At 34.8% G+C, this 27459-nt stretch overlaps 1 protein-coding gene across 1 annotated transcript in view; it reads right to left on the minus strand.

Annotated features, from left to right (window-relative positions):
* rb1cc1 (RB1-inducible coiled-coil 1) overlaps nucleotides 1-27459 on the minus strand; it is a 78460-nt gene that overhangs the window by 30293 nt on the left and 20708 nt on the right. Inside the window, exons 6-14 of the mRNA XM_041247559.1 lie at nucleotides 23681-24098; nucleotides 21040-21210; nucleotides 18864-19048; nucleotides 10808-10994; nucleotides 10643-10724; nucleotides 9797-9861; nucleotides 9259-9362; nucleotides 8711-8837; nucleotides 6599-8529 (exon numbers count right to left, since the gene is read on the minus strand). Coding sequence (XP_041103493.1) covers nucleotides 6599-8529; nucleotides 8711-8837; nucleotides 9259-9362; nucleotides 9797-9861; nucleotides 10643-10724; nucleotides 10808-10994; nucleotides 18864-19048; nucleotides 21040-21210; nucleotides 23681-24098 — 3270 coding nt within the window. The remainder of the gene's footprint in view (nucleotides 1-6598; nucleotides 8530-8710; nucleotides 8838-9258; nucleotides 9363-9796; nucleotides 9862-10642; nucleotides 10725-10807; nucleotides 10995-18863; nucleotides 19049-21039; nucleotides 21211-23680; nucleotides 24099-27459) is intronic.

Here is a 27459-nt window from a genome sequence, read left to right on the forward strand (position 1 = left end):
TTTTATACTTGCTGCCTGTCCCGTCTCCATTTCGCTCTGAATGGCTGGGGGTCTGTCAGTCATCACAGTGGTCCGCTAGTACTGTAGTTTCACCCTGTTCTGACAGATTTCGTTGATTGAAGCAGTGCTATAATGCTCTAATTTATTAAAATGACTGTCAATCATCAAGACCTGCACTTTCACTTGCCAGCTACAGCGCCTGTCATTCAAAGCGCCTACTTTGAAATTAGCGGGTTAAGGTGTACGTATGCTTTTGCTTTAGGTATACGGTGACAGATACTAGTTTGATTTGAAAATGGGCCGTAAGAGAAAAATACTTAATGTATATTGTGCACAATGCCCGGGCCCGTCTGCCTTACCTTCCAGTGACTCTGAGTCCAGCTGTGCTGAAGCAGGAGAGGGGGAGCTCACTCTGAATAGTAAGTGCAAGTTAGTTCTGTTCAACTATCTGATATTTTGTTCTGTGTATATTATTTTTACTTGTAAATGTATGCTATAAAAGTCTGTGTAATACACTTTTACATGCTGCATTTTCCTCAGTTTATTTGAGACAATTTTTAAATTTGTGTAGGATATTTATATTTACAAGGTATAGCTCTGCTGTGACCAAATGTTATTTCAATTATAATGTTGGTAACCATGGTTTTGTTGCATGCTGAATATGATAAAGGGATTTTGCTAAGTGAGATGTTTTTCAATGGCATAAAGAAGTCTGTTGTTTTTAAAGCATGAAGGTCGATTTTAACCATCCGCTGCTTGAGTTGAAAAATAAGTATGAAAAAAATGCAAATTCTTTCTAAAATAAACGTCAATATTAACGTTGATTTGGCAAAAAAGAAAAAAAAATCGAATAGTAGCAAATCTACTTATAACTCCTTAGAGTGTGTAGATAGTAGTGATGAGCGATTAATCTAAAATACGATTAATTTCCGATTATTAAACACCTAAAACGACTTTGAACGATGAATAAACTGCACAATTTCAAACAATTATTATACTATAAAACTTCACGCCTTTATGGTTACTCATCATAAAAGTTACTTCCGCATCTCACCCACTGAGATTTCAGCAGTTCGCATCAGGCAACCACTGAAGCTACTCTCACTCTGGGATCTGTAGTCAAGGGAACCTCAAGACCCACCCTCCTGTAAAGCTTCAGTAATGCATATAAAACAACATCAAAAACAAAAACATACAAGGAGCGTAATAAATACTTGTCAGTGAAAGAAGGTGAGCGAGTGTTTAAAAACTGTAAGTTCATAAATATAAACTATTTTTTATATTCTTTACACACTTATCAATCACCTTACTAATTACATTTCGCTCCACAAGGGAAAAGTGGCAGATGTTAAATTATTAATAACTAAATTATTATGAAATTATTAATTATATAATTATATAACTACAGGGTCAGTCCATGTGAGATCAATCACTGTCAAAACCAAAGTGAAAGTTCATGGATGTTGACATAATATATACTGTATTACTTCAATTTGGCGACGCGACGTTTATTTTAAATTGATCAAAATGACATCGGCCCTTAAACGAGGGTGGCCTTTATTAATAATACTATGCTTTACAAATGCTGTAATATTTTATTACATGATTTAAGGCATTTTAGAAGTGGCACGTGAGAGGCTCTGATCTGCAGCACTATACTCCTGTGTGTTTTTGGGGCTTGAATGTAGTACATTTACTGACAGTTACCGAGAGCCTATTAGGTGGAAATTGGGAGGTCAGGGGAGTACTGTACCAGCGAATCAGGAGTGTGTATTGGTTGTAAAGGGGCGGGACAATGCTGGTGTCGCATTTCAGTCCAAGAATGTGAAATGTATGTTTTTCTGTACCAAAAATTACCTCATCAGCTTGATATATCCTCAATATATCCTACTCGGTTATTTTTTTTTCTTACTGTAACTTGCTTGTTTGTAATTTCTCTGAAAGAGAAATTGAAACTTAATCTTATCATAGATAGTAAACACATTGTTTATATTTGTAGGGGATTGAGTATGGGAATTAAAATTTAACTGAAAACAAAACAACAAAACCTCCCATAACTTCAGAAGGACCGCTGTTCTGTACGTAGTTTATCTTGGATTTTCTTTTAGAACTGTACCATAAAATAAAATGTGCTTACTATGGGTGTGTACATTAGTTTGTAATTGACTTACTATATTGAGGCTCCTGTCTCTTCGGGGACGTTACATGTACATAGTCAGTGTTGCGCGTCTATTTGTTTACTGTGTGTGTGTTTTTAGTAGGGTGGAGAAAAAAAATACTTTAATGTTTTTTTTATTGATAGCAGCATTTATTCGAGGGCAGCCTCTATTATAAAGCTGATATATGACTGCGGCATCAATATGAGGGCGGCGCCAAATTGAAGTAATACGGTATTTATAATTTAGCTAATTTAGCTAAGTTATTTTATTGTTTTACTGGGACTTTCACTTGTATGTATCTTATTGTTGACTCGGTTTCTCATTTTACTTTAGTCAGTGAAGGCAGGTTAAGAAATTACTGTTTTTTTTTTTTTTTTTTTAATAATAAACAAAAATGTTTCAAATTACTATTTCCTGTATTACGTTTAATTTAATATTATTACATGAAACGTAATACAAAAACAAAAAAAAAAAACAGCAACCAGAAACAAAAGATTACAAAAATAATTGTAATTATTAATTATTAACAATTATTTTTATAACACTTCAGATTGCCATTTTTTATTGTATAACGTTATATATAATGAGTTAATAAACTTCCAGCCATGTATTATTATTATTAAAATTATGTTCTGTTATGCAGCATTATCAACCCTAGAGAGTTAGGGATTCAAAAGCGCTTAGGGGAAGATTTCAAGCAGATAAGAACAAGAGAGTGCTTTGTCAGATTGTGTGTGCTTTTCTTCCTTATTTAAAAATGATTTCTGTAGTGGTATTGTTTATCTATGGGTTATGCTGCTTTAGTAGTGACTTCAATATAATGCATACTGTATGTTTTGCAAGTTTGAAACTGCTGTTGAAAAAACGTTATTGAAGTTTTATTGTAGTTTTTAAATTAGAAATAAAATGTCTAATTAAAAATTATTAGAATAATCGATAATCGTAAATCAGGATTATTTTCAAATATTGAATCGATAATCGAATCGACTTGTAAAAGTGATAATCACTCATCACTAGTAGATAGGGTCATGGTTATTATGGTGTTTAAAGTTATAAAGCATCATGAGATCATTAACTAAAGCAGTATTTTGAATTGAAACTGCTCCACAAAACTAATCTGTTGCTGACACTTGTGCTGCAATGCTACAGCTTGCCAAAATATCCAACAGGTACTGAGTTTGGAAGCCGTAAAAGTGCCTTGCAGTTCTAATTATTATTATTAGTATTATTATTATTATTAAAATGTACTTCAAAACGGCCTTTTGTAATTTCTGTTTATCTTGCTTAATCTGCATCGGTTTCTGGTTTTGAAGCAGAAATTGATTATTGTGCATCTTTTGTTAAGTAACAAATTCAAGTTTTCAAGTTTGACTTAATTTTGTAAACAGAAATGTAATATTTTTATGACATCAGCCTATTTTCTAGGTATTTTTAGGGGTTTCTAAAAAGGGGAGAGCAACTTATACACCGGTGACCTATAGGCTTTTACCTTAAATTGTCTCAAGTGAAGAATTTAAGTTGTGCTGCATTTAACAGAATTTAACAAACATTGTTGTAGTTGTGTAGGCAAAATTTTTCTTTTCTACTGTACAGTATAGGTAGAAGTTATAATAAGCAATGTTTGACAGCAAGTGGCTATAAAAGTTAATGTCACATTACACTATTTTTTTTTTCTACAGAAGTGTTTTTACTAGTACAAATGCAAAATGTTTTTTTGTGTGACTGTTTTAAAACAAATTTATAAAATGCTGTCAAGCACACAATATAATACTATGTTATTCTTTATATTCATTTTCGGAAATAAATGCAACAAGTAAACAATACCTGTTCATTTCTGTCATAAATACAGCAAGTAAACAATACCCGTTCATGTTTTGCCATTTATAATTACACAACAGTTTAAATATAGGCCTTATGCCTTTTTCTAGTAGTTTACAATCGGTGCACCCCTAATTAGAGTGAGAGAGAGAGAGCGAGAGAGAGTTAGAAATTTTGCGAAAACAAATAATTATAGGAAAAATCTTTTTAGCAAAAGTTTTGCTTTTGTGAATGTGGAAAAAAGTTACAAGAAATAGATGTCTACAATTAATTATTTCAGCAATTTCTTTTTTCAAAACTCCAAAAATTTTAATTCAAAAGTATTCATACCAACAAGATAAATGAAATTAATAGCTAGTTGAGGCACTTTTGGCAATAATAACCTTTTTTTTAAACAATTATGATATTTGTCAATGAGCAACACTGTTCCAGTTCATTAAAATTCCGAGGACTTTTGTGCACAACCTTCCTCAACTCATACCAAAGATTATCAATTGAATTTAGATGGGACTTTGATTAGGTCATTCCAGAACCTTGACTTTGTTCTTCTTTAACCATTCTGAAGTAGATTTTGATGTGTGCTTTGGATTGTTGTTGTGTTGGAGCGTCCAGTTGCGCTTTAAACCAAGTTCTGTAGCAGAGGGTTTCAGCTGACTGGCCAATATCTTTTGGTATGCTATGGAATCCATTTTATCAAGTATTGGAACTAGATTTCCTGTGCCATTAGAGGAAAAACAGCACCATAGAAGAATATTACCACATCCATGCTTGACAGTAGGTATGGTGTTCTTTTCTTTGCATGCCTCACAAGGCTTTCTCCAAACGTAAGCAATGGTGCCGGAGCCTTTCTTAAAGTGAGTGGGCCAAGGTCGGGGGTGGGGGGGTGGGGGGTGAAGATAAATTAATCCAATTTAACAATTATGTAAAATATTGAAGCAGGTTATATACTGGTTACTTAAAGTTTGCAACAACAATACTACTACACTATCACAATGACTGCAACTACAAATAATAAAGAGCTTGTTATCTGAATGTTGGGTAGTGAGTGGTATCCAACAAACATTGTTTAATTTACTTAAAAATAAATTAAATGTTTGTTTTGTAAAACAACAAAAAACAAAAAGTTTATTTTTATTTTGTTTTTTTTAAGTTCTGGTTATTTACCGATTCGGACAAAAAATTACATGAAATCATTTTCTGCCTAAGTTCTTCAGATAGCGCTTTACTTTTTCCCATATTGACTTATTGGTAATGACAGTAATCACCCTATGCCTAATCCTTTTATACTCTCTAAGAATGTTTACTTACAATCCAGCATTTTCCAGACTTTTCTAGAATTAGGTTCTGCATTATCATATTGAAATTTCTAGCACCTTGTAGACAATACTATTACAGCATCAATGGGTATGAATACTTTTGAGAATTAGCACTTTTGGAGTTTTGTTAAAAAATTGCTGAAATAATGTATTACTTGTAAAAATCTTCAACAAAAAAGCAAAACTTTTGCTACAAAAGATTTTTCCTAAAATTCTTTGTTTTTTATCAATTTCCATTGGGTTGTGTATACCTGACTACAATACTGGTGTGTGTGTGTGTGTGTGTGTGTGTGTGTGTGTGTGTGGTGTGTGTATCTATCTATCTACTATATATATAACACAGTATATATATATATATATATAGACACACACACACACACACACACACACACAACATTTAATCCCTCTCCACAATCCCCTCACGGTGTCATTTTGTTTATTTTTGTATCTTTGTTTTTTCACTTACAACACAGCCTTGGCTGTCTCTTGTTGTCTACATGCCCCACTGTAGCACAACATAGCTCCTAATTCATGTTGAAATTGGGTTCAATTTCAGATGGAGAATGTCCATATCCCTAGCAATAGACTAAATTACGTCCCAACCTGAGTTCCTGTATCCACAAATCCTTGAAGTTCTTAGTTTACATTTAGCAGCACGACTTAAAGAGCAAGTAGCAGGGTTCTGAAAAATATAGCGTTCTATGTCCCCACGTGTTGCTACAACTGTTAAATACCTGGTAATAACATACCTGTAATTTCTCTTTTCAAGTGCTCTGGCTTTTCTGTTCAGTACCACATCATTGATTGTTATTGGTGTGTTACCTGTTTGACAATGTGGGCTATCAGTGTACTAAAGAACCCTGCTACTTATTCTTTAAGGTTAGGTGGGATTTTGTAAATATTTATGAAAATCACGTTTCAGTAAGAAAAGTGTTCAAAATTTCTTTAGATTGACTGAACTGTTTTAAAACTATTTATATATCTCTTATGTTTCCTTCTTATCTTACTGTTAGTCATTACCTTTATTATCAATTTACCTGCTCAACAGTTACTGCACAAAAAACTCCATTAATAATTAAAGTTCTTAAAGATTTATAACAGCAAGAACACACTTGAAAGGGGGTGTTGTTCAGCACTCCAAATCCTGTAATATCCTATTCAAACCAAATTAGGTAGCATAGTATGGAAACTGTAACTCCTGCTGACCCGAATTTCAAATGGAAAGCATGAAAACGATGACTAGGTTGTCAACAATATGGTTTCTTGCTAATTTATGGTACATTCCTGAGTTCTTAACTCTGTTACCTTTCTGTACAGCTTTTTTCTTTCAACTGATTCTCAAGCTGTTTGATCTTTTCTAACAGTTTTTCTTCAGTAGCCTTCTTCTGGTGTTCAAAGTCTTTAAAGGCATCTGCCAGGGCAGCTTTGACGGCCTCCTCCTTTTCCTTGTTCAAAATCTGCATATTAGTCTGCTTCTCCTGCTGCAGATTGCTTGACAGAAGTTTGTTTTCTTCCTGAAGACCACATATAACATTATTACAATGTTGTTGCTGCTCCTGAAAAACCCTTTCCTTTTCTTCTTTTTCTTTCTCTTGAGCATTAATCTGATTATCACAGTCATTCTGAAGCTGCCTAATTTGTTCTTTAAGGTCCCTTTCAACATCCATGGCTTTTTTCTGTAAAGACGTTAGCTCAGAGCGGAGAAGATTGGTCTCTTTTTCATGACTGTCAACTAACTCAGAGATACAATGGTCTTTTTCAATTCTCATTAGAGCTCTCAGCTCTGCAAGTCCAACTTCATTCTCGTCATTCATAGCCTGAAGTTGATGTTTTAGATCATTAATCTCTCTTCTCAAAGCCTCAGTTTCCTTTTCAACCTCAACCCTCACAGTCTCTTGCTGCTGAGATCTGGTTTCCTCCAAAAGCAGTCTTATTTCTTCTGTCTCTGCTTCCTTCAGGGCTATTTCGACCTCCAACTTACACCTCATATCAGATAGCTCAGAAACTTTGACTTCAAGTTCCTTCAGTTGATTTTCACATGCTTGAAGTTCTGATGCATGGAGTTCCTGCATTTGATGCAGCTTTTCTTGGTTTTCTTTTACTATGTTTTCTTGGTTTTCAAGGTTTTCCCTTTCCAGTTCATGCAGTTCTTTGGCATGCCTGATCTGTAGCCTTTCCTCCAGTTCCTTTAGGTGACTCTTTTCAAGGTTCTCAAATTCAAGCTTTAGTTTTTGCTTGTTATTGTCAATCTCAAGATATAATTTAGCTAAATCGCCTTTCAGTGACTCTCTAGATTGCAATAGCTCTTGCATTTCACTATTTTGGTCTCGCATTTTTTGCTCCAAGTCAAGCAGTTTTTGATCTTTGCTATTTTCTGACTCTAGAAACATGTCTTTCTCATTTTTTAACAAAGAAATTTCATTTTCTTTATTTTCGATGCCCTCTTCAAGCTCTAACAACACCTTCTTTAATTCCTCCAGGTTTCTCTGGTTCAAATTGGATTCTTCCCTTAACCTCTGTGTTTCATCTTCATAATCCCTTTGAATGATTTGTTGTTCATGTTGATGTATTTCCTTTAAGTTCTCATTGTGGGAATACTTAATATTATCAATTATGTTTCTTACTTCTCCCGATACAGATTTTAAAGCAAAGCTAAAATCTCTCTGCTCCTTTTGAACCAGTCCTCTAAAATGACAAAGATCCTCCTTGATGCTCTTTAAACTGCCCTGTGATTCCTCAGCAGCTGACCTGTATTTTTCTATGCATACTTTCAACATTGCAACTTTGGTGTTCTCCTTTTCCAAAGTGGTTGTATCTTGGATGCGCTTGTTGTCGATTGCATTAATGACAGAGGAATAAAGAGATTCTACCATCATCTCAGGGCTTTGTGGATCACTGATTGCATTAGGGGAAGTCAAGTTTTCCTCAATGACAAACTCATTAACAGCAGACATGAAGTCTGACTCAGGGCTTTCTGCTAAGGAGTCCAAGTCTAGAGATCCTTGTTTTAAAAGTGTATCCATGTTTGGATGGCCAATGGTCTCAAAGTCAAATGTATGGGCATCAATGCTATCTGGAGATAAATCTTCTAACAGGCCCTGGAGACTCAGAGGTTGACATATGCCACCCTGAAGGTCGAGTGAGGGTGGAGTTTTGGAAGAGGTAGATGCGGCTCCTGTTGTGCTTTCCGATATTGGTACCATAGTGGACTTTGGAGTTGGCTGACTACTGGATGCCTATAGGGAACATAAAACAAATATTATCGAACAATAGTCTAACAAATATTCTAACAAATAACATTCCCATTTATCAATCAGATAGAAATGTATCTATTCATGTATTCAAATCTTTTCATTCAATAAAAGCTAAAAACAACGAAAATGTGTAGCATTCAGTGACAATAATTATGCCAGGTACCTTTTGCTCACTCAGAAGGTCTGTTATGGTTTGTGACATTTCATCCACGCTCTGAGCAGCTTTAACCAGTTGGTGAAGGACCTGTACATGCTGGTGTAAAGGCTCAAAGTCACACAGTGTTGGAACCCTGAAAAGTTAAATCACGATTAAAATAAAGAACAAGTAAAATACATAAATATATTTGAATTCATTTAATTTTAACTGCTGTATTTTCAAAAAAAAAAAGATAATTTTGATCAAACCTTATACACTTAAAATAGCTAGAGATATTCGGCTAAAAAAATGTGTTTGTATAATTGTTCATGCTGCATTTGACTTTAAAGTAGAATATATAATTTAAGGCACACAATGTTAAAGAACAAAAATAAAATATTATGATTTTTAGTTTCTTATTAATTAAAGAGTGATAAGGTGTATATTTAGTAATTCCATAATTTATAGGGGAATCAAATATGAATTGTCCTAAATGTTTTATGTTTTATTTTTATTATTTATATAAATCAGTCAGATTGACCAAAGTAAGCAAATCTAATGAAATGTCTTTATACCTGAGAAAAGACTGAACCTCTGGAGGACAGCAAGACTGCAAAAACTGCAGATCACATAAATATATTTCAGGAAGCTCAAAGTCAAACTTGCGAGGCTTATGTGTCTGCATAAAAGTAAAATACATACGTTAGTAATAAATAAAACCCCCAAAAAACACAGGCATATACTAAATGTAACCTATGCACTATTTAACCATTGCCAGAGATAATGCATCATCTGCCAGGAAAATAAAACATTTTATAAAATGACAAATAAGCAATGAAATATTTATATTATATGGTTATCCTCTGTTACCCACAGTTCTGACTTGTAATTCATGGTTGTAATCAAAAGTGTGAATTACGACGCCAGTGGAACGTGCAGCCAATATGTCTGTTTTATTATACGAAACTATAAAACAAAGCAAGATGACCAGACCACTCAGAAATCCCTTTTATAGTCCATCAAGTCAGAAGCTACCTTGATGTGACTAATAATTCCAACTTGTGTTATTTATTCTCTCCCCATATATATTTGCTTAAAAACATATTTACTTACGCAAAATGAAGTGGGAGGCCAAGAATCAAGTCCTCTAAACAAGCGATTTCTGAGAAAAGATTTTCCTGGGAAAAAAATAAAGAACAATAAGAGAGTCTCTATCTCTCTCTGTAAATAAAGTGTTGGGGTTATGTGTTTTGGGTGGTGGTTGGCAGGGATGGGGTTAATTCCTGTAAAACATGTGTTTAGTCTAGGTCTCCAAATAGAGATAGGCTTTTGTTTAACCTAAACTAATCCTGTTTTAAATACCATTATACACAGCTGTAACAATTACTATATTCACACAATTATTGTTTTGAAATTCAGCTTTTATTAGGGAGCTCCACTAAATCCCTTGTTTAGAAAGATACAGGGTATTAATGCTTGTGAAGAGTAGCCGTCTGTCATTAGGGTGGGTGCGTGCATTCACTGCTGAATGACAGGCAGGAGATCAAGATGGAAGTTGACATCCCACAGGCAACCTGGATTTATTTACATAGCAAGACACTGAACAACTCATGTGACACTACCAGCAATGGCAGTACGGAGCACATACAAAACGGTGTACGAAAACTGGTAGGATAGCTACAATATCTGAACTAATCTTCTCTGTTCAATAAACGTTGCTAAAGAGGTTGATCATGGCAGATAAACGGTTAGGGTGGATATGTGATGGGCGGACATGCAATGGATTACTGTATGTATATATATTTTACACACTACTGGCTGTAGTTTTGTGCAGAATACTGCTGCTTGTGGTTTTGTGAAGGAGAAAAATAGAAAGATTATATAAAGTGATTAATATTTATAACAAAGTACACTGGCATAGAAATATGCTTGTTTCAGGAATGGAAATACTGTACTTACTGAACAACTTCCCAAATGAATCTCTTTTAGCTTTTTCTGCTTCATAGAGCTGTTTTCCATCCTTTACTAAAGCATTGGCCCACTGCAAAGAAAACAAAGTAAATATACAAACACATAACACAGAAGTTTTATTAGAGACTTATTGTAAAGCATCAAACTGCATACTTCTCTGTAGTGTTTTATAAAAATCTTCCGCCTCACAACCTCCACAACAGCCAAGCAATACATCTGAGGAACAGTGCCAAGAGCCTCAACCACCCGGACTCTCTCAAACAGCTCAGTTAAAAGACGAAGCAAGGCCTGCAGTTTCTCCCCATCCTGATCTGCATGAAGCATCACATAACAACACCACCTGTAAAAATGCACATTAAAATCTGGTTACATTTCTTTCTTTCATAGCATTAAATGGGGGAAAAAAAATGGAAATGGCTTTTTCACAGCACTGAATTAGGTGGAATGATGTGCAAGCTCTGCCAAAAACAAAACAAAATCAAAAATCTTCAGGGGGAAATGGCATAGCTTGTGTAAGAATAAGAGTGGACAATATTGAGGATCATGCAAAATCGGAGGTACACAAATTATATATATAGGCTACACGTGCTGATAGTTAGGGATGATAATTAAGGTCATTAGAATAGTCAGTGCCTCAGTTGGCCAACACCTGTAGCCAGTGCAATTAAAAAGTCTCTCAGCCCAGCCATACAAAATGCTGAGCATTCACTAGATGGGGGACTGTGACAGTTTTGGAAAACTACTCCTGTGCAAGGTCTTTGTGTTTTTTTTTGTTTGGTGTCCTCATATCAGAAAAGACCCAAATTAAAACTCACAGTTCGACCAAAGCTATGTTCGCCTCTGTGACTGATTTCACCACTAAAAAGTGGTGCCTGCATCCAGTCCTACATTTACGGTATTTGTCTTTTAAAAAACAAAATTCAGGTTAAATCGATAAAATAACTTGAGTTTTAATTGAAATTGCTGGCACAAAATCAAATTCCACTAGCAATACATACTTTATATATTGCAACAGGTCGCCAACGTTTTATGGGTGCAATTCAGGAAAAAAATTGGTCGCAAATAATTACAGCTTCACAGTATTTTGTCACAGCACTGTAAAAGACACTCCAAGTACTGTCGCTGCTTTCATAATCCACCGAACATGGCTCAAACTCTTCACCGCTCCAGTTCTCATAATACGCTTGCATATTTTGTTTACAATCAAATACCAATATAAAATAAAGGTAAACAAGCAAAACTGCAAAAATAATAAAACGAAACACTATGTATGTGTGTGTGTATGTGTGATATATATATATATATATATATATATATATATATATATATATATATATATATATATATATATATATATATATATATATTGATTGCTTGTTACGGTATCCCTAACTCTTCTCAATGTCTTCACAGACAGATAGGGATTTCTGGACGGCGTGCAATTGGATAATAGTCATCTGATTATTTCGATCTCTCCTTCCCGACAAAACACATATCACATTACTAACGCTGCCTTAGGGCATGTATACAAAGAGATCCGATTGAAGAAAAAAAAACACCACATTTGGAGAATAGACGGCAAACCTTGACGTACGCAGGTATGGCACGGTACTGCAAATGCTCTTTCATTTGACGTACATGCGTACGTCTTAGAGCTAAAAGGTACTGTTGTCTTGCCTGGTTTGCAAGACAACAGTACCTTTTAGTTCAGGAAACGAAAACCTGTTTTGAATGTATTCCTAGAGCGCTTGTGAGTACTTTCCAAAACATCTGCATCTATAGTTACCACGGTTATCGTGCCGTGCAGCTTCAAGTCTAAAAGCAATACTTTTCTTCCAGTGCCAGAGACACCTTGAAAATTTAATGGGCTGTTTTAACATCTTTCCTTAAGATGATTTCTCCTTAGCATTTGTTTAATACTCCCCTTCCTCTGTTGGGTACTGTAATAACAGAGGTAGGCTACTGTATTTTTAAAATAGATGTGTTGATCGACAATGAGACTAAATTTAAAGCTGTTACTTTTTTCGAAAATATATATATATATATATATATATATATAAAAAAAAATAAAAACATGTCTGCTGCCTGTATTAAATGCTATTTTAATTTAAATGTTGTTCACATGTTTGTTTCTATTTTAACATCTATTTATGTTTTTACAGTATTGTGTTTGACGATTTACTGGCAGTGAAAATAGAATGTGTTTTTAAAAGGCGGACATAAAAAACAAAAACATTCTACAATTCAGCATATGTTTTTCATGTAAACATTTAAATATTTAGGGTCATATCTTAAACTGAGTGCGGTAGCGTTAACTTCGACTGTAAAAATGGCCCTTATTTACTCCTACAACATGTAATGAATCCCTTGCAGCTTCCGATTGTTGTAGTCAATGTATACAAAATGGCGCTAACATGTAGAAGCGATTTTTCGAAATGTAAAAACAGTAGTGGTTCTGTTTAACACAAAGCATCTTAAGCACACACCAAATACCGGTTAAATTTCACTTTTAATCAGACATTCTCCAAATCTACAGGTAACTTCCACATGCAAAGGAATACAAATAAACTCAAATATTATTTTGCCAATAAAACTGTTTTAGATTTACAAAAAATTTGCTTTTTTTTGTTATTGGTGAGCGTATCGGACATTGGTTATCTTCATTTGATACAAAAACTATGAATTTAACTTTGCCTAACTTTTTCCCATACAGTCTCTTGTTCCACATTGAGAGGAAAACATTTTAAAATGTTGACACTGCATCATAAGAAACTAGTAAGGCAATTTAGACACATGCCAGCTTCTAAAATTCGCTTGGCAGGAAGTTGAGTCTGGTCAGATTCGTTGTGGACTCTGTAGTTACTTGCAAGTGCTTGTATACCAGTACTGACACACAAGTGTGTGTGCATATGAAACAATACTTACCTGCTGCTTAACGCTAGTTTATAGTTTAGCGATTTTATAAACGTTTATTCCTTGCAGATTGTACAGAGCTGTCTGCACATTTAAAGGTGTCAGCCTCACTAAGGTTTACTTTTTAACTTGAAAAAAACTTCTTTGCTTCAGCCCCGCTCCGGCAGCTGAACCTGTCCAGACTCGCTCTCCTTCTTGCTCTTGGTTTGCTTGTCTGGCACTTCGAACTGAACTCCCAACAGCCATTTAGCTAGACTATTCATAGTTTAAAAACTGCTAATTAAAAACGATCCACAAGTGGGAATGTTACCTTTTTTTTTTCTGCAAAAATATAGCGTTGATTACATGCTTTATGCATGGTTAACTCAAGGAAAGTTACATTTTTGCTTCACTATACGTGCATTATAGATATGGAGTTATTTTTTGTATTTTAGTAGGATGTGTGTTGTTATGTGTCCCATGGCGTCCCCCACCTCTCCCCCGTTTATAACGCTCTTCAGATATAACACTCACACTGTGTGTCCCCAGAGTACTGGATTATAGCGAGGGAGAACTGGAATTGGGTTTTAGTGTAATTGATCATATTGTTCAACCTGTCTTTCCAAGCCAAAGAGGCTGGTTTTTAAAGTAAAGTACTCTCATTTTGAAAAAAAGTAAAAATTACAAAACTATAAACAAACACAGCAGGCATTTCAATTTATACCTAGATGGCTTGTTTTTTTTTTTTTTTTTTTTTTTTTTTTTTTAACTTTAGGGGCCCCATATTTGCCCCATTAGTTTGATGAAAGAACTCAGTGCAAACTGCCTTTGCCCTGTCATGCAATTTTGCCCTGTTGTTTTCTGTTCTGCGTTAGTGCTCATGGTCGGCATAACTTTTGCACTGTGGCCTCATTTGCATTTTAGCTTTGAGCAATTTCGATGATGGTGCAGGTGGGGGTGACTGCATCTCAAACTAACCAGGTAAGGGGAGATTTAGTTGAAATGCAGGCTCTGTTGTTCTTATTACAAAAAGGGAACATTAACAATGTATGCAGTGCACAAAGTTATGTATTTATTGTCCCCAGTGTTGTCTTACAGACAACATTGTATGCAGTTGGCAAATGGGGGAACCCTGGTTAGATGCTGCTGCCATTTTGTAAAAATATCCTAAATAAATAACAGCCGCAATTTTTAAATAAAGACTCCAACCTTTCAAATGATGTATTGGATTTGTAAATAACTGAATTTATGATGTATGAAGTATACAAAGTTATGGTTGATTTTACTCTGTGTAGGATATGCAGTAGATATGGTCCTGCTGAATGACACAAGCTAACAGGGGTGTAGTGGGGCCGGAGGAGATTGGGACATTTTTGGGGGGTGAGGCGCTGCCACTTATTTAATACCTAAATTCCACATTTTATTTTGGTATTTGTATTTTACTTTCATGGATTTCAGTAGCAACTCACATTCATCAAGGATTAATTACCTGTACTACTGTCACTCACTATCACACAAGTCACTGTGCCAATGCCTCACTAACACAGCACTGGCTAGCAGGCAAGTTTTATTTATTTATTTATTTATTTTCTATATATCACACATAGAAATCGCCAGGCTGTGAAACGACTTAAATCATCTTTGTCATTTGTTTTTTGTTTTCCAGCGGTAAGAAATATTTACCCTTTCAATTTTCACCTTATTTATACTGTAGCTTATCACTGCTTGTGACCCATTATGCTGATATGTATTGTTAATACAGACTTTCTACAAATATAGGTGTACATAAAGCACTTTATTTAATATATATTTAAAAAATTTTTTAAAAAAACACTGCATTTTTCAGGTTATGCTATATTGAGAGCATTTGTATTTTACACCAGGAAGAAGTCTACTAGTAGTAGTAGTAGTAGTAACTGATTTAACTGTCCCACTTCAGTTAGTGTACATTTTTGTATACATCAGTTAGTACGTGTATTTTTACAATGTACCATTATTAACTTTTAGGAAAGCTCCAGTACTTTGTTTTAGCAATGCACTCTGGCTTCATAAACTTTAGTGCTGATCTAAAATATTAAAGGTTTAAAACAAATTTAAACAGTTTTCTTAAAATAATATAAAGCCTGGTCAGTGCAAACGGAATTCCGCCTGCGCCCACCTCAAACTCACAAGGGGACAGCGCAATCTAGCGCAAGCGTAAAGCACTTTGCCTTTACATTTATGTTTTACCGTGTTTCCTTAAAATCAGGCCCTAGATCTTTACCATGGCAGACATTCTAGTTCATAGGTTAAAGTGAACAGTGTCTTTAGATTATGCCAGAGGAGTTTTCATTTTTTCATTTTGTGATTTACAAAATGTGTTTCCAGTTGCTAGCAAATTGCTTGTTGAGATATTAGTAGTACATGAGCCATCGGGTTTGCTTAAAAATCTACTGACAAAATAATAACCTTATTTTCCTAAAGACATCTATCTTGGATATGATGTCAGCATATACTAATAATAATGATTGTGAGAACTGTACTGTGTGTACCATGCTATGTACACAGTTCTAGACTGTTCATCTTGACAGGTTACACCCACAGTTTCTACAACCCTGCAAATATGAAGCCTGTTTCTAAGACATTAAGTGCTAAGTGCGGTGGTTAAAAATGTGGAGCTGCCATGACAAACATAAAAGCACCCCTTACTTGGGCACCTTTTTCAGGAGTGTTGAGAATAACAATGGCTAATAAAACAGGGCGATTACATTTAAGAACATAAGAACATAAGAAAGTTTACAAACGAGAGGAGGCCATTCGGCCCATCTTGCTCGTTTGGTTGTTAGTAGCTTATTGATCCCAAAATCTCATCAAGCAGCTTCTTGAAGGATCCCAGGGTGTCAGCTTCAACAACATTACTGGGGAGTTGATTCCAGACCCTCCCAATTCTCTGTGTAAAAAAGTGTCTCCTATTTTCTGTTCTGAATGCCCCTTTTTCTAAACTCCATTTGTGACCCCTGGTCCTTGTTTCTTTTTTCAGGCTGAAAAAGTCCCTTGCGTCGACACTGTCAATACCTTTTAGAATTTTGAATGCTTGAATTAGGTCGCCACGTAGTCTTCTTTGTTCAAGACTGAACAGATTCAATTCTTTTAGCCTGTCTGCATATGACATGCCTTTTAAGCCCGGAATAATTCTGGTCGCTCTTCTTTGCACTCTTTCTAGAGCAGCAATATCTTTTTTATAGCGAGGTGACCAGAACTGCACACAATATTCAAGATGAGGTCTTACAAGTGCATTGTACAGTTTTAACATTACTTCCCTTGATTTAAATTCAACACTTTTCACAATGTATCCGAGTATCTTGTTAGCCTTTTTTATAGCTTCCCCACATTGCCTAGATGAAGACATTTCTGAGTCAACAAAAACTCCTAGGTCTTTTTCATAGATTCCTTCTCCAATTTCAATATCTCCCATATGATATTTATAATGTACATTTTTATTTCCTGTGTGCAGTACCTTACACTTTTCTCTATTAAATGTCATTTGCCATGTGTCTGCCCAGTTCTGAATCTTGTCTAGATCATTTTGAATGACCTTTGCTGCTGCAACAGTGTTTGCCACTCCTCCTACTTTTGTGTCGTCTGCAAATTTAACAAGTTTGCTTACTATACCAGAATCTAAATCATTAATGTAGATTAGGAATAGCAGAGGACCTAATACTGATCCCTGTGGTACACCGCTGGTTACCACACTCCATTCTGAGGTTTTTCCTCTAATCAGTACTTTCTGTTTTCTACATGTTAACCACTCCCTAATCCATGTACATGTGTTTCCTTGAATCCCAACTGCGTTCAGTTTGAGAATTAATCTTTTGTGCGGGACTTTGTCAAAAGCTTTCTGGAAATCTAAATAAACCATGTCATATGCTTTGCAATTATCCATTATCGATGTTGCATCCTCAAAAAAATCAAGCAAGTTAGTTAGGCACGATCTCCCTTTCCTAAAACCATGTTGACTGTCTCCCAGTACCCTGTTACCATATAGGTAATTTTCCATTTTGGCTCTTATTATAGTTTCCATAAGTTTGCATATAATAGAAGTCAGGCTTACTGGTCTGTAGTTACCTGGTTCAGTTTTGTTTCCCTTTTTGTGGATCGGTATTACGTTTGCAATTTTCCAGTCTGTCGGTACCACCCCTGTGTCAAGAGACTGCTGCATGATCTTGGTTAGCGCTTTGTAAATAACTTCTTTCATTTCTTTGAGTACTATTGGGAGGATCTCATCCGGCCCAGGGGATTTGTTTATTTTAAGAGCTCCTAGTCCCTTTAACACTTCTGCCTCAGTTATGCTAAAGTTATTTAAAACTGGATAGGAACTGGATGACATGTGGGGCATGTTGTCCGTATCTTCCTTTGTAAAAACTTGTGAAAAGTAATCATTTAACATATTTGCTATTTTTTTTTCTTCCTCTACGATTTTGCCATTTGTATCTCTTAAACATTTAATCTCCTCTTTGAATGTTCTCTTGCTGTTGTAATATTGGAAAAACATTTTGGAATTGGTTTTAGCTCCCTTAGCAATGTTCATTTCTATTTCTCTCTTGGCCTTTCTAACTTCCTTTTTGACTTGCATTTGCAGTTCTGTGTACTCTTTCTGTGTACTTTCTTTTTGGTCCTTTTTTAATGCTCTGTAAAGTGCCTTTTTTCGCTGAATATTTTTTTTAATTGATCTATTAAACCATTTTGGCAATTTAGTTTTACATTTAGATTTGTCTACTTTAGGGATATAATTGTTTTGCGCCTCTAGTACTACGTTTTTGAAGAACAACCATCCTTCTTCTGTGGGTGTTTTCTCTATTTTACTCCAATCTACTTCTGTTAGTCTCTGTTTCATGCCTTCATAGTTTGCTTTTCTAAAATTGTAAACCTTAGCTTTAGTCTTTACTTTTGGGGATTTAAAAAACACTTCAAATGTTTGCCAGTGGTTCTCTGACCTCTGTTTTAGTTATTCTATCTTCGTTATTTGAAAAGATTAAATCAAGGCATGCCTCCCCTCTAGTTTACTTGAGAACATATGAATAAAACAGGATGACCTTTTCAGATTGTTCTTTGTTATAATTTTTTTGTTTTGTTTTAGCCAAATACCTGGTGCTCTGCCTTTTTGTTGGGTCAAGCATCTCTGCATCTGAACTTTATTATTGTCACTATGCAGCTTTTCCCCCCAAGCAATAACTGTTTCATGACTATTGTGATCTACTGTTCGTAACTGACTGACTGTTATAGGACTGCCCTAAAAATAAGTTTTACATTATACAGTGTAAACATACTTATGACTTACTTTAGTCTGACTTGTAGATTGTTTGCAAGCTCCTGTTTGGCAGTGGTGCACTTCTGTTTAATATCCAATAGTTTCCGGTGATTGGTTAACATGATCATCAGCTGGTTTGCATGGCTCAGACACAAGTCAGGTAGAACAGAAGTGTCTTTCAGATTTTCAGCTCTTTTTTGATTGGCTAAAAATCCCTTTGAACAGAAAAGGTGGAGATTATTAGTTAACATAAATTCAAAGACAGTAATATGAAATACACTGATAAAAGCTTGTATAATAATATGGTATGTTCCAAGGGGCAATTGTTGTTTTAGCAACAATAAAAATAAGCATACAACCAAAAAGAGCCACAGAGAAATGTAATACCTGTAAAGCAAAGCAGAGATTCACAAGAGATTCGGGTATTTATGAAGCGAGCTACACTACACTCTTAGTGATCTAAATTGGAGCAGATCTATAGCTATGGCTAAACATTTTTCATCACCCAAACACATTTTGCTTCATAAAGTCGAATGAAACCTGCTGAATAATTTGAATAGGTTAGAAAACACTGATAGTGATGTTTCAATCACCATTTCAGTGTTTGGAGTGTTTGCTTTCTTTTGTAGTATGTTTGTAATTCCTTTTCTCTTAAGTCACAAAATCTGTGTTCAGCCATTTTCTCTTGTGAAGAGTGCAGGGGAGAAAGGCTTTCCTTTGAAAAGGGTCGGGACTGACAGTGATGTGAACCAATCACACAACAGACAGAAACTATTGACCAGTGATGTAAGGATGTTAGAGCAATAGTTCAATCTATCCCTGTGATGAGGTTTTAACCAATCACAGGCAAGGATTTCCAATCACTGACAAATTCTAGGTAATGCTTAACTTTTGGCCATATCTGTGTATATGTTAACCTGAAAAACTTAAGAACAATGTGTCCATGTAATTTGGTTTCATTCAATCAATATGTAACTAAAGTCTAATTCCCTGGATATGATAGACCATCAGATATGACCAGGCTGATTAATGCCTATCAATGTATAAGTGAACACAGCTGGACATCTGAGAAATCTACAAATAGGCTTGTTTGAGCTTAATTAAATCAATATTTATGAACATGAATGACATTCCCAAAGATACAAATTTTAGCCATAACCAGATGTTCCAATGTACATGGCTCTTTAAGCCTTAAGCCTAAAATTATCATAATATTATGTAGTAGAACAAAAAAGCAATTTTGGCAGTTTTTAATATGTATTTATTGTGTACCCCAAGTATCTTAAGGCTTTTTTTTTTTTTTTTTTTTTTTTTTTTTTACAGTACAATATTACACATGCTAAAAATGTTAATCCACTCTCTTAAATAATGCAATTGCATTAATGTAATTTATATTCATAACTCAGAAATTGTAACGTGATGAAATACAAACATGATTAGGACTTTGTGCTGTTGAAAACACTTCCTCTTGAACACACAGAAACGGTTCACTCCAAAATGGTATTCTATCAAGCAGTGCCACCTGCTGGTATCAATTATACACTTTTTTTTTCCCCTTCTTAATATAAAATACATTTTAGACCCACATACAAACCTAGAGAGGTTTTTACCTCCCTACTGTGCGTCACGGTTAATTATTTGCGTATATTCATATATCTTCAAAATGCTGGTGTACAAGTACAGTTACTGTACAGAATTTTGTACTAAAACAAATTAAAAAACCACCCACTGACTTACACTAGATCTGAGTATTCTCATTTGCCAGCACAAACACCCTTTTAGTTTAAATTGAATTTATCACTTAAACATTCACATACATGCTACATTAGTACTGCCCACTTTTTCAGGTGCTGCATTCCACAGTAATTTTCTACAGTAAATCTGACTTGCTACTACTCCTTTGCCTTTGATAATCCCAACTGTCAGCAGAGGAAGGTGTTGAATACAGGAAATTATGTTGAAACAAGCTTGATGTCTTTTACTACAAGAGTAAGCTTTGTCATTGTTTATTGCTTCTCCCTAAAAAGAACAGTTGTATGAGTTTAGGCATCATCTAGTAAGTTCCTCTTCAATGTCTAGCGAATTTATTTATATTTTTTTACAATATGCAGAATAACTTTTTTGACAATGCATCTACTGTAAATAAGGCCAATCTGTTGTAAAATATTGCATTATTGGTTAATGGTTATTTTCCAGTTAAACTTACCTGAGCTAGTTCCTTCTGTTCATTTACCAGCTTTTTACAGCTGGCTATCATCTGGTCTAGTGCATATAGCCTGTCTTCAAGTCCTTTAATAGCCTTCATGTTCTGATTATCAAGTTTGGCAATAGTATCCCGACATTCTGCCAAAAAGGGTTGAATGATTCTTGGATCAAGCTGAAACGTAAAATATGGCAATATAAATATGAGCTTCCAACATTTTATAACTTAAATGTACGACGATAAAAAAATACACTAACAATGTTTTATTAACTACATCCAGATGCCTCTTTCCCCAAGACATGTGCAATTATTTCCTTTGTTACTAGTTGTCCTACCCTCTATACTGATCAATTTATATAAGCAGTAAGGACAGTAAAGTAAGCAGAATAAATGTCAACTAAAACACTTCCAGGAAACTATTTCACTTAAAAAATGGATAGGCAGGTAGGTATATATATATATATATATATATATATATATATATATATATATATATATATATATATATATATATATATATATATATAATATGGAATATAACAATAATTTTACTAAACTCTTAAGAGCTTTAACCTGGTCAGGTTATGTTTATTTTTTAAACCTCATTCTTCAAAATCATATAAAATACAAATGCAGTAAAAAAAAAAAAAATAGAAAAAGTAAGATTTAAAATATATCTTTATATATAAACAAAAAATGTAGCCTACCAGTTTGAAATTAAATGAGTCAAGACTGTGACTCTTTCAGTCTTAACTAGATCTAACATTTGCTTCAGCAAACACTGTTTCTCGGTAAAACATACTACGCTCCTCCAGTTTTGCCTACATTCAACTCAATCGCCACCAGTCAGGAATGAGTGCATTTTGCTACTGTGTAAATTACCCGACACTAATATAAGTGTATACAGCACTATAGCAGTGCAGGAGCCCTGCTCATGAAGAGGGGGGTTTGTGTAAATGTATATAGTAAATAGTGTGTATTCATTGTAATTAATTAATGAAGCACCTGACGCTCCTGGGAGAGCCTGCCTGCTGTGAGTGATTACCAGGTGTGGAACCTAATCAGCATGTAGGTGTGTTACAGCAGGGCATCATGTATAAAAAAGATTCAATTTATTTACCTCAGGGCTGTTGCAAAACCAAAGCCAACTGGGCTAAAGAAGCTGAAATTCGCTGAAGTGTGTGTGTGTGTGTGAGAGAACCAAGGTTGGGTACTGAAGAGTGAGCAATCAAGTCAGAACTGCCGACAGCTGGAGTTCATTTATTATTGAACAGAAAAGATTTAAAGTTTCCTTATATTATGTTGTATGTACTCCGTGTGCTACCATTGCTGGTAGTGTCACGTGAGCTGTTCAGTGTGTTGATATGTAAATAAATCCTGTTCGCCTGCGGGGTGTATCAACTTCAACCTCCGTCTCGATCTCCTGCCTGTCACTCAGCAGCGAGTGCATGCACCCACATGACAGACGGCTACCCTGTCACAAACATTAATACCATGTATCTTTCTAAACAAGGGATTTAGGGAAGCTCCCTAATAAAAGTTGAATTTCAAAACAGTAATTGTGTGAATATAGTAATATAGTAAGTATTTAAAACAAGATGACTTTTTTACGATTTGCAAAACAGAGAATATGAAACCAGCAAAGAACGAAGCTCAAAAGAGACAAGCAGAAGAGCTTTTTGCTCTTTGCTGGTTTGATATTTTCCATTTCTCAATTTGATCAAAATAATTTACTCAGACCAAAATAACCTTTCATTTTGTCCTTTGATAATTTGTAAATGATCAAATCGCAAAAAGGTAATTATTTTCAGTGACTGCCCGAATCCTGACTATGAGTGTAACATCTAGACCTTTATCGATATCAATAGATAGATACATACATACAATTTGAGAATACAGGTGTGTACTTATTTTGAAGTTTTGAATATCTCAAAGCAAGTCTCCTTCAATCATAAACCAAAGTGAGCAACACTGGGTCAGAGTTCAAGGATAAATCTTGTAATCCTGAATATATCGAGATGTCAGAAAGACATCGAAGGTCATATAATTGACATCAACCCATTATTTTTTTGGTTATTTAATTAATACCAATTATACAATTAGACAGAAATAATTCTATATGTACCAAAAAGCAAAAAGTTCTGAAAGTGTGGTCATAGCCTCCAAATTTAAGGTCTGTATCTCATATGGTTTTTGAGATATTTGTTGTTGGAAGTGAGATCGCAATTACCTGAAATGTGCCGTTTGTAAATGTGCACATATAGTATTCAATAACAACTTGGGAAACAAGGGTATTCCAGACAAAAATAAGGAGTGTCTGACTGGAGTCAGACAAACAAAAGAACGTTACCACAATTGGATGAGCAGTTCAAACATTACAGTTTAGGATTTACTGTTTTTCAGGTAAGTATTTCAATATTTAGGAACATTTGTTGTATAATGAATCTGGAGAAAATTGTCAATTTTAAATGTGACAACGCTATTTCTTCTGCTTTGATACATATGTTTAAATTGTGAAATATCTTGAAATACCTAATACAGCCCTAATAATAATAATAATAATAATAATAATAATAATAATAATAATAATAATAATAATAATAATAAAAAAAAACTGACAGAAAAAAAAAAAAAAAAAACTTACTCTGTTTATGGAGTCAAAGCACTTTCTGACAACAGATTCAACGTCATTTGGTCTATCTTGTACATTTATCCAGTCTAATAACGAGACATTAAATAACGGCAAGTCACTCTTCTCTTGCGGATCACAGTCTTGCAGCACAGCATCTTGACTTTTACTGTTTGTCTCTTTGTCTTCTTGTGTTGCACAGTCCTGAGTTGGATGTTCCACCGATATGGAAAATGAAGCTGATGATTTATGACTAGCTCTAGGTTCTCCAGAGTGTAGCACGGATTTAGTAGATTTTTCCTCATCAGTTTCTTCCTCTGCTCCTTCCTTCTCAGCAGGTGAGCTCAGTCTTTCCAAACTTTCTTTATAGCTGTGCCTGGTTAGACACTCCAGGAGTGGAATCTTAGCCATAACAGATACAGCATTCCCTAGACTTTAAAAAGGCAACAGACATCATTAATGTGCTAATATTTACTTTTACAGAGTATTAAATGAAACTAACAGCATATAGAAATGTAATATAAACAGCAACAGCATATTGTAGATTTACTAGCAGTATTTTGAAAATATACTGTGTACTAAACATTTAGATTAGATCATTTATATATCATTAACCAAAAGTGATGGTATTTTATCTCCGTTCGTAGTCTATTAGGATCAGAATCACTGAAGCTAGGTTTCTGTAGGAAAACTTGTATATATTACATTTGTACGTGTAGAATATGTTTATAATAAATATATGCAGTCAAAAAATGGTTTAGCAAATAATACACAAATAGTGCACATGACTTTCTAATGTAATGTTGGTATTTTTTTTATTTATTTTTTTTGTATTAGTGTAACACTATTTTTGTTTTGTTTCCCTTGCTTTTTTATTATATTTTTTGGTAGCCAAATGAGACAGGCTGCACTTGCGGTTCTTCAACACAAGTTAAAAACTTTGTGAAAACCCAGTTTAAGAAAACTGCACGACTGTCAATAGTCAAGTAAGGCCAAATTGAAACTCGGACAGAAATATTTAAATATACACTCCCGTATTTTAATATTAAATTAGGTTATTTGTATTTAGGAGTTTCTCTCCATAAAAGAAAACTACAGACCAACAAATTACTACCAAACCCAAAGGTACTACCAAAATAGAATTTTTTTTTTTTGTTGTTATTTTTCCATGGAGAGCCCACAACTGACTGCACTAGTCCAATAGTACCATAAATGAGCAATGATTAAAAAAAAAAAAAAAAAAAAAAAAAAAAAAAAAAAAAAAAATTTATAATAAGCTATTTCTGTAATTTCAAAATAACCCCCTTTTTCACCCCCACCCAAGGGGTGTTTAAATCATCAGTATATATTGGCTATTTTAAGGAAAATTACAAAAAAAGTAAATTAAGCCATAGACTGAACAGCAAAAATTAGGTTGCCTTGGCTTCACAAAGACGTTTTCTTTCAGGCTTTTTTAATAGCACTCAAAAACACAGTTTAAATATAACACTTACTGATACAGCAATAAGTAGTTATGTTTGAACCCTTTGCGGTCCTATGTCGGACCAGGTCCGACACTACAATTTTCTCTTTCCAGTCCACATCAAAAGACGTAAAGCACAAGTCTTTTCTCTGGAAAAAGCTGAGAAAACCTCCAATGGCCGAGTGAGACCGACAGGAGCCGAATGAAGCCGAAAAAAAAAGGGGGGGGGCGTATCCAATAGCCCCATGCACCACAGAGATAACACGGACACAGACAAAGGAGATAGCTGCTTCCGCATCCAGCGCTCAAAGACTATCACAGACATTTGCAGAGCTTTTTGAGATGTTATAGTAATAAAATAATGACCTGGATCGCATTATTGAGGAATTTGGTGATAAAACAAGTGATCAGGAGAGGATTTATCAGTATGCACGTCTATAAAGAGGTATGTGAAAAATACAGCGAACAAGGGGTGGGGCTTGGCTGGAGATGCAGTACTGATGTCCTTTTGCCATACACTGCCTTTTAAGCCTGTTTTACTCTGAAAATAAAATATCTGGCACGCCTGACAAGCACTGAATAAATGGACCACTAAAGGTTAAAAAGCAGTTCATAATGACCCAGCACAGCAAGGTCCAAGATATCTTATAGGTACTGTTACAACTTACACGGACATGATACTGGCTCTTTAATTCACAAATGGACAAAAAAAATAAAGGATCACATTTATCTTAAGGAAAGCCATCATTCACTGGATAACAATGTAAAAACAGCAGAACTCCCACAGAGATACTTAACACCTACTGGTTACTGCTGTCCTTTCATTAAGATTCAGGGTTGCAGACACATTCCTGACATGTATTACTGGAATAATGTAAACAATCGCTGTTTCTATGCCCCCATCATCTGCTTTCTGTGACGTATTCCCTGCTATATGCCAGAGAGCAGCATCCAATGGTCTTTATACATAAAAAGGTTTGGAACTTCCTAAAACAAAGATTTAGGAATGGAGCCATGCATTAAACAGATCTCCCAAAAGAATACACTTTGTCTTACGTATAGTTTTAAATTGTACTTTTTAGCACAAAAAGTTGAGAAAACATCTTAATGTGCAAATACAAATAAAACAGATTAAAATAAAACACATTCAATCCCTTTCCTGCAAGTACTTGTTGGGCCTTATTTCTTTTTACACCTTAATGTATTTGATCTTTTGTTACTGGATTTAATGATGTGTGCACAATTATATAATAATAATAGATGGGCTTCAGTGAGTTACAGGAAAATAATTACACCTAGGGTTTAACTAAACCGTTTAAACACTTTTTATTCCTTCACCATCCTATGTGCATTGCACTTAAGCAAAAACAAACAAACAAATACCGCCCACAAATAAGATTTACAAAAAAAATTCTCCAAAGTGGTTATCTACGTCTTGTTTACTATTCAAATGACAACAAAGTTTTAATCAGCCTATCAGTGCGTCTGTACTGCTTTTCTGGCACCTATACTGTGCAGTAGATGGTGGGACAAAGTTAATGCTGCATTGTTTTGATTTTGGTTGCAAAAATCTAGTTTTCAGCACTGGAGGTAAAATAGTAGAAATGGACGACAAAGCAAAAAAAGATAAGTATATTTCGGTGATTGATCATATCATGACATTTCCCAAAGAAACTGTACATGCGGATGGAGGTAATTGTTTTGAATATCTTAATGTGTCTTTGGAGAAAATACGATTGATTGCTATTTAGCTTCAGAATCACACGTTAAACAAAAGGCTACTACAGAGGCTGCTGAACAGAACGTAAAATAAGTCAGCGCAGACATAAAGTATTCCTGTCGGCAAGTTAAATCATTACTACAACGATCTAGCACAGCCACCTCGCCTCAACCTGCTGCTTACTTTTTCGTAGTTGGAATTTTAGACATGTTTTCTTTGTTTTGACCCGGTACTAATAAAATAAATTGTCAGATGGGACAAATAACATGACAACGAACCTGCAGCATATATTGCCTTTATTAAAGTATGCCAGATGCCCTTGGGTAAACAAGTCTTTGGGCTGTTTCTAATCGCTTTCCACATTTGTATAACTTGGCAAAGCTTTGCCTTAACTTTGAACCAATTTAGTTGATGCAGAACTTGCAGTCTCAATGTTTGGGCAAGCCAACTGCAGGGGGATGCTGCATGCTTGCCTTTAACAAATGACAGCACTCTGTTTTAGTAAGGAAGCAAGTACCCCTATTTTTAGGCTTTATAGTGTTCTAAAATACTGTCTACTTAGGTTTATTTAATGTTTAAACAGATCCGCGAAATCCTAATTTTATTCCGCAA

The sequence above is a fragment of the Polyodon spathula genome, chromosome 4 (genome assembly GCF_017654505.1).
Source record: "Polyodon spathula isolate WHYD16114869_AA chromosome 4, ASM1765450v1, whole genome shotgun sequence".
Lineage (NCBI taxonomy): Eukaryota > Metazoa > Chordata > Actinopteri > Acipenseriformes > Polyodontidae > Polyodon > Polyodon spathula.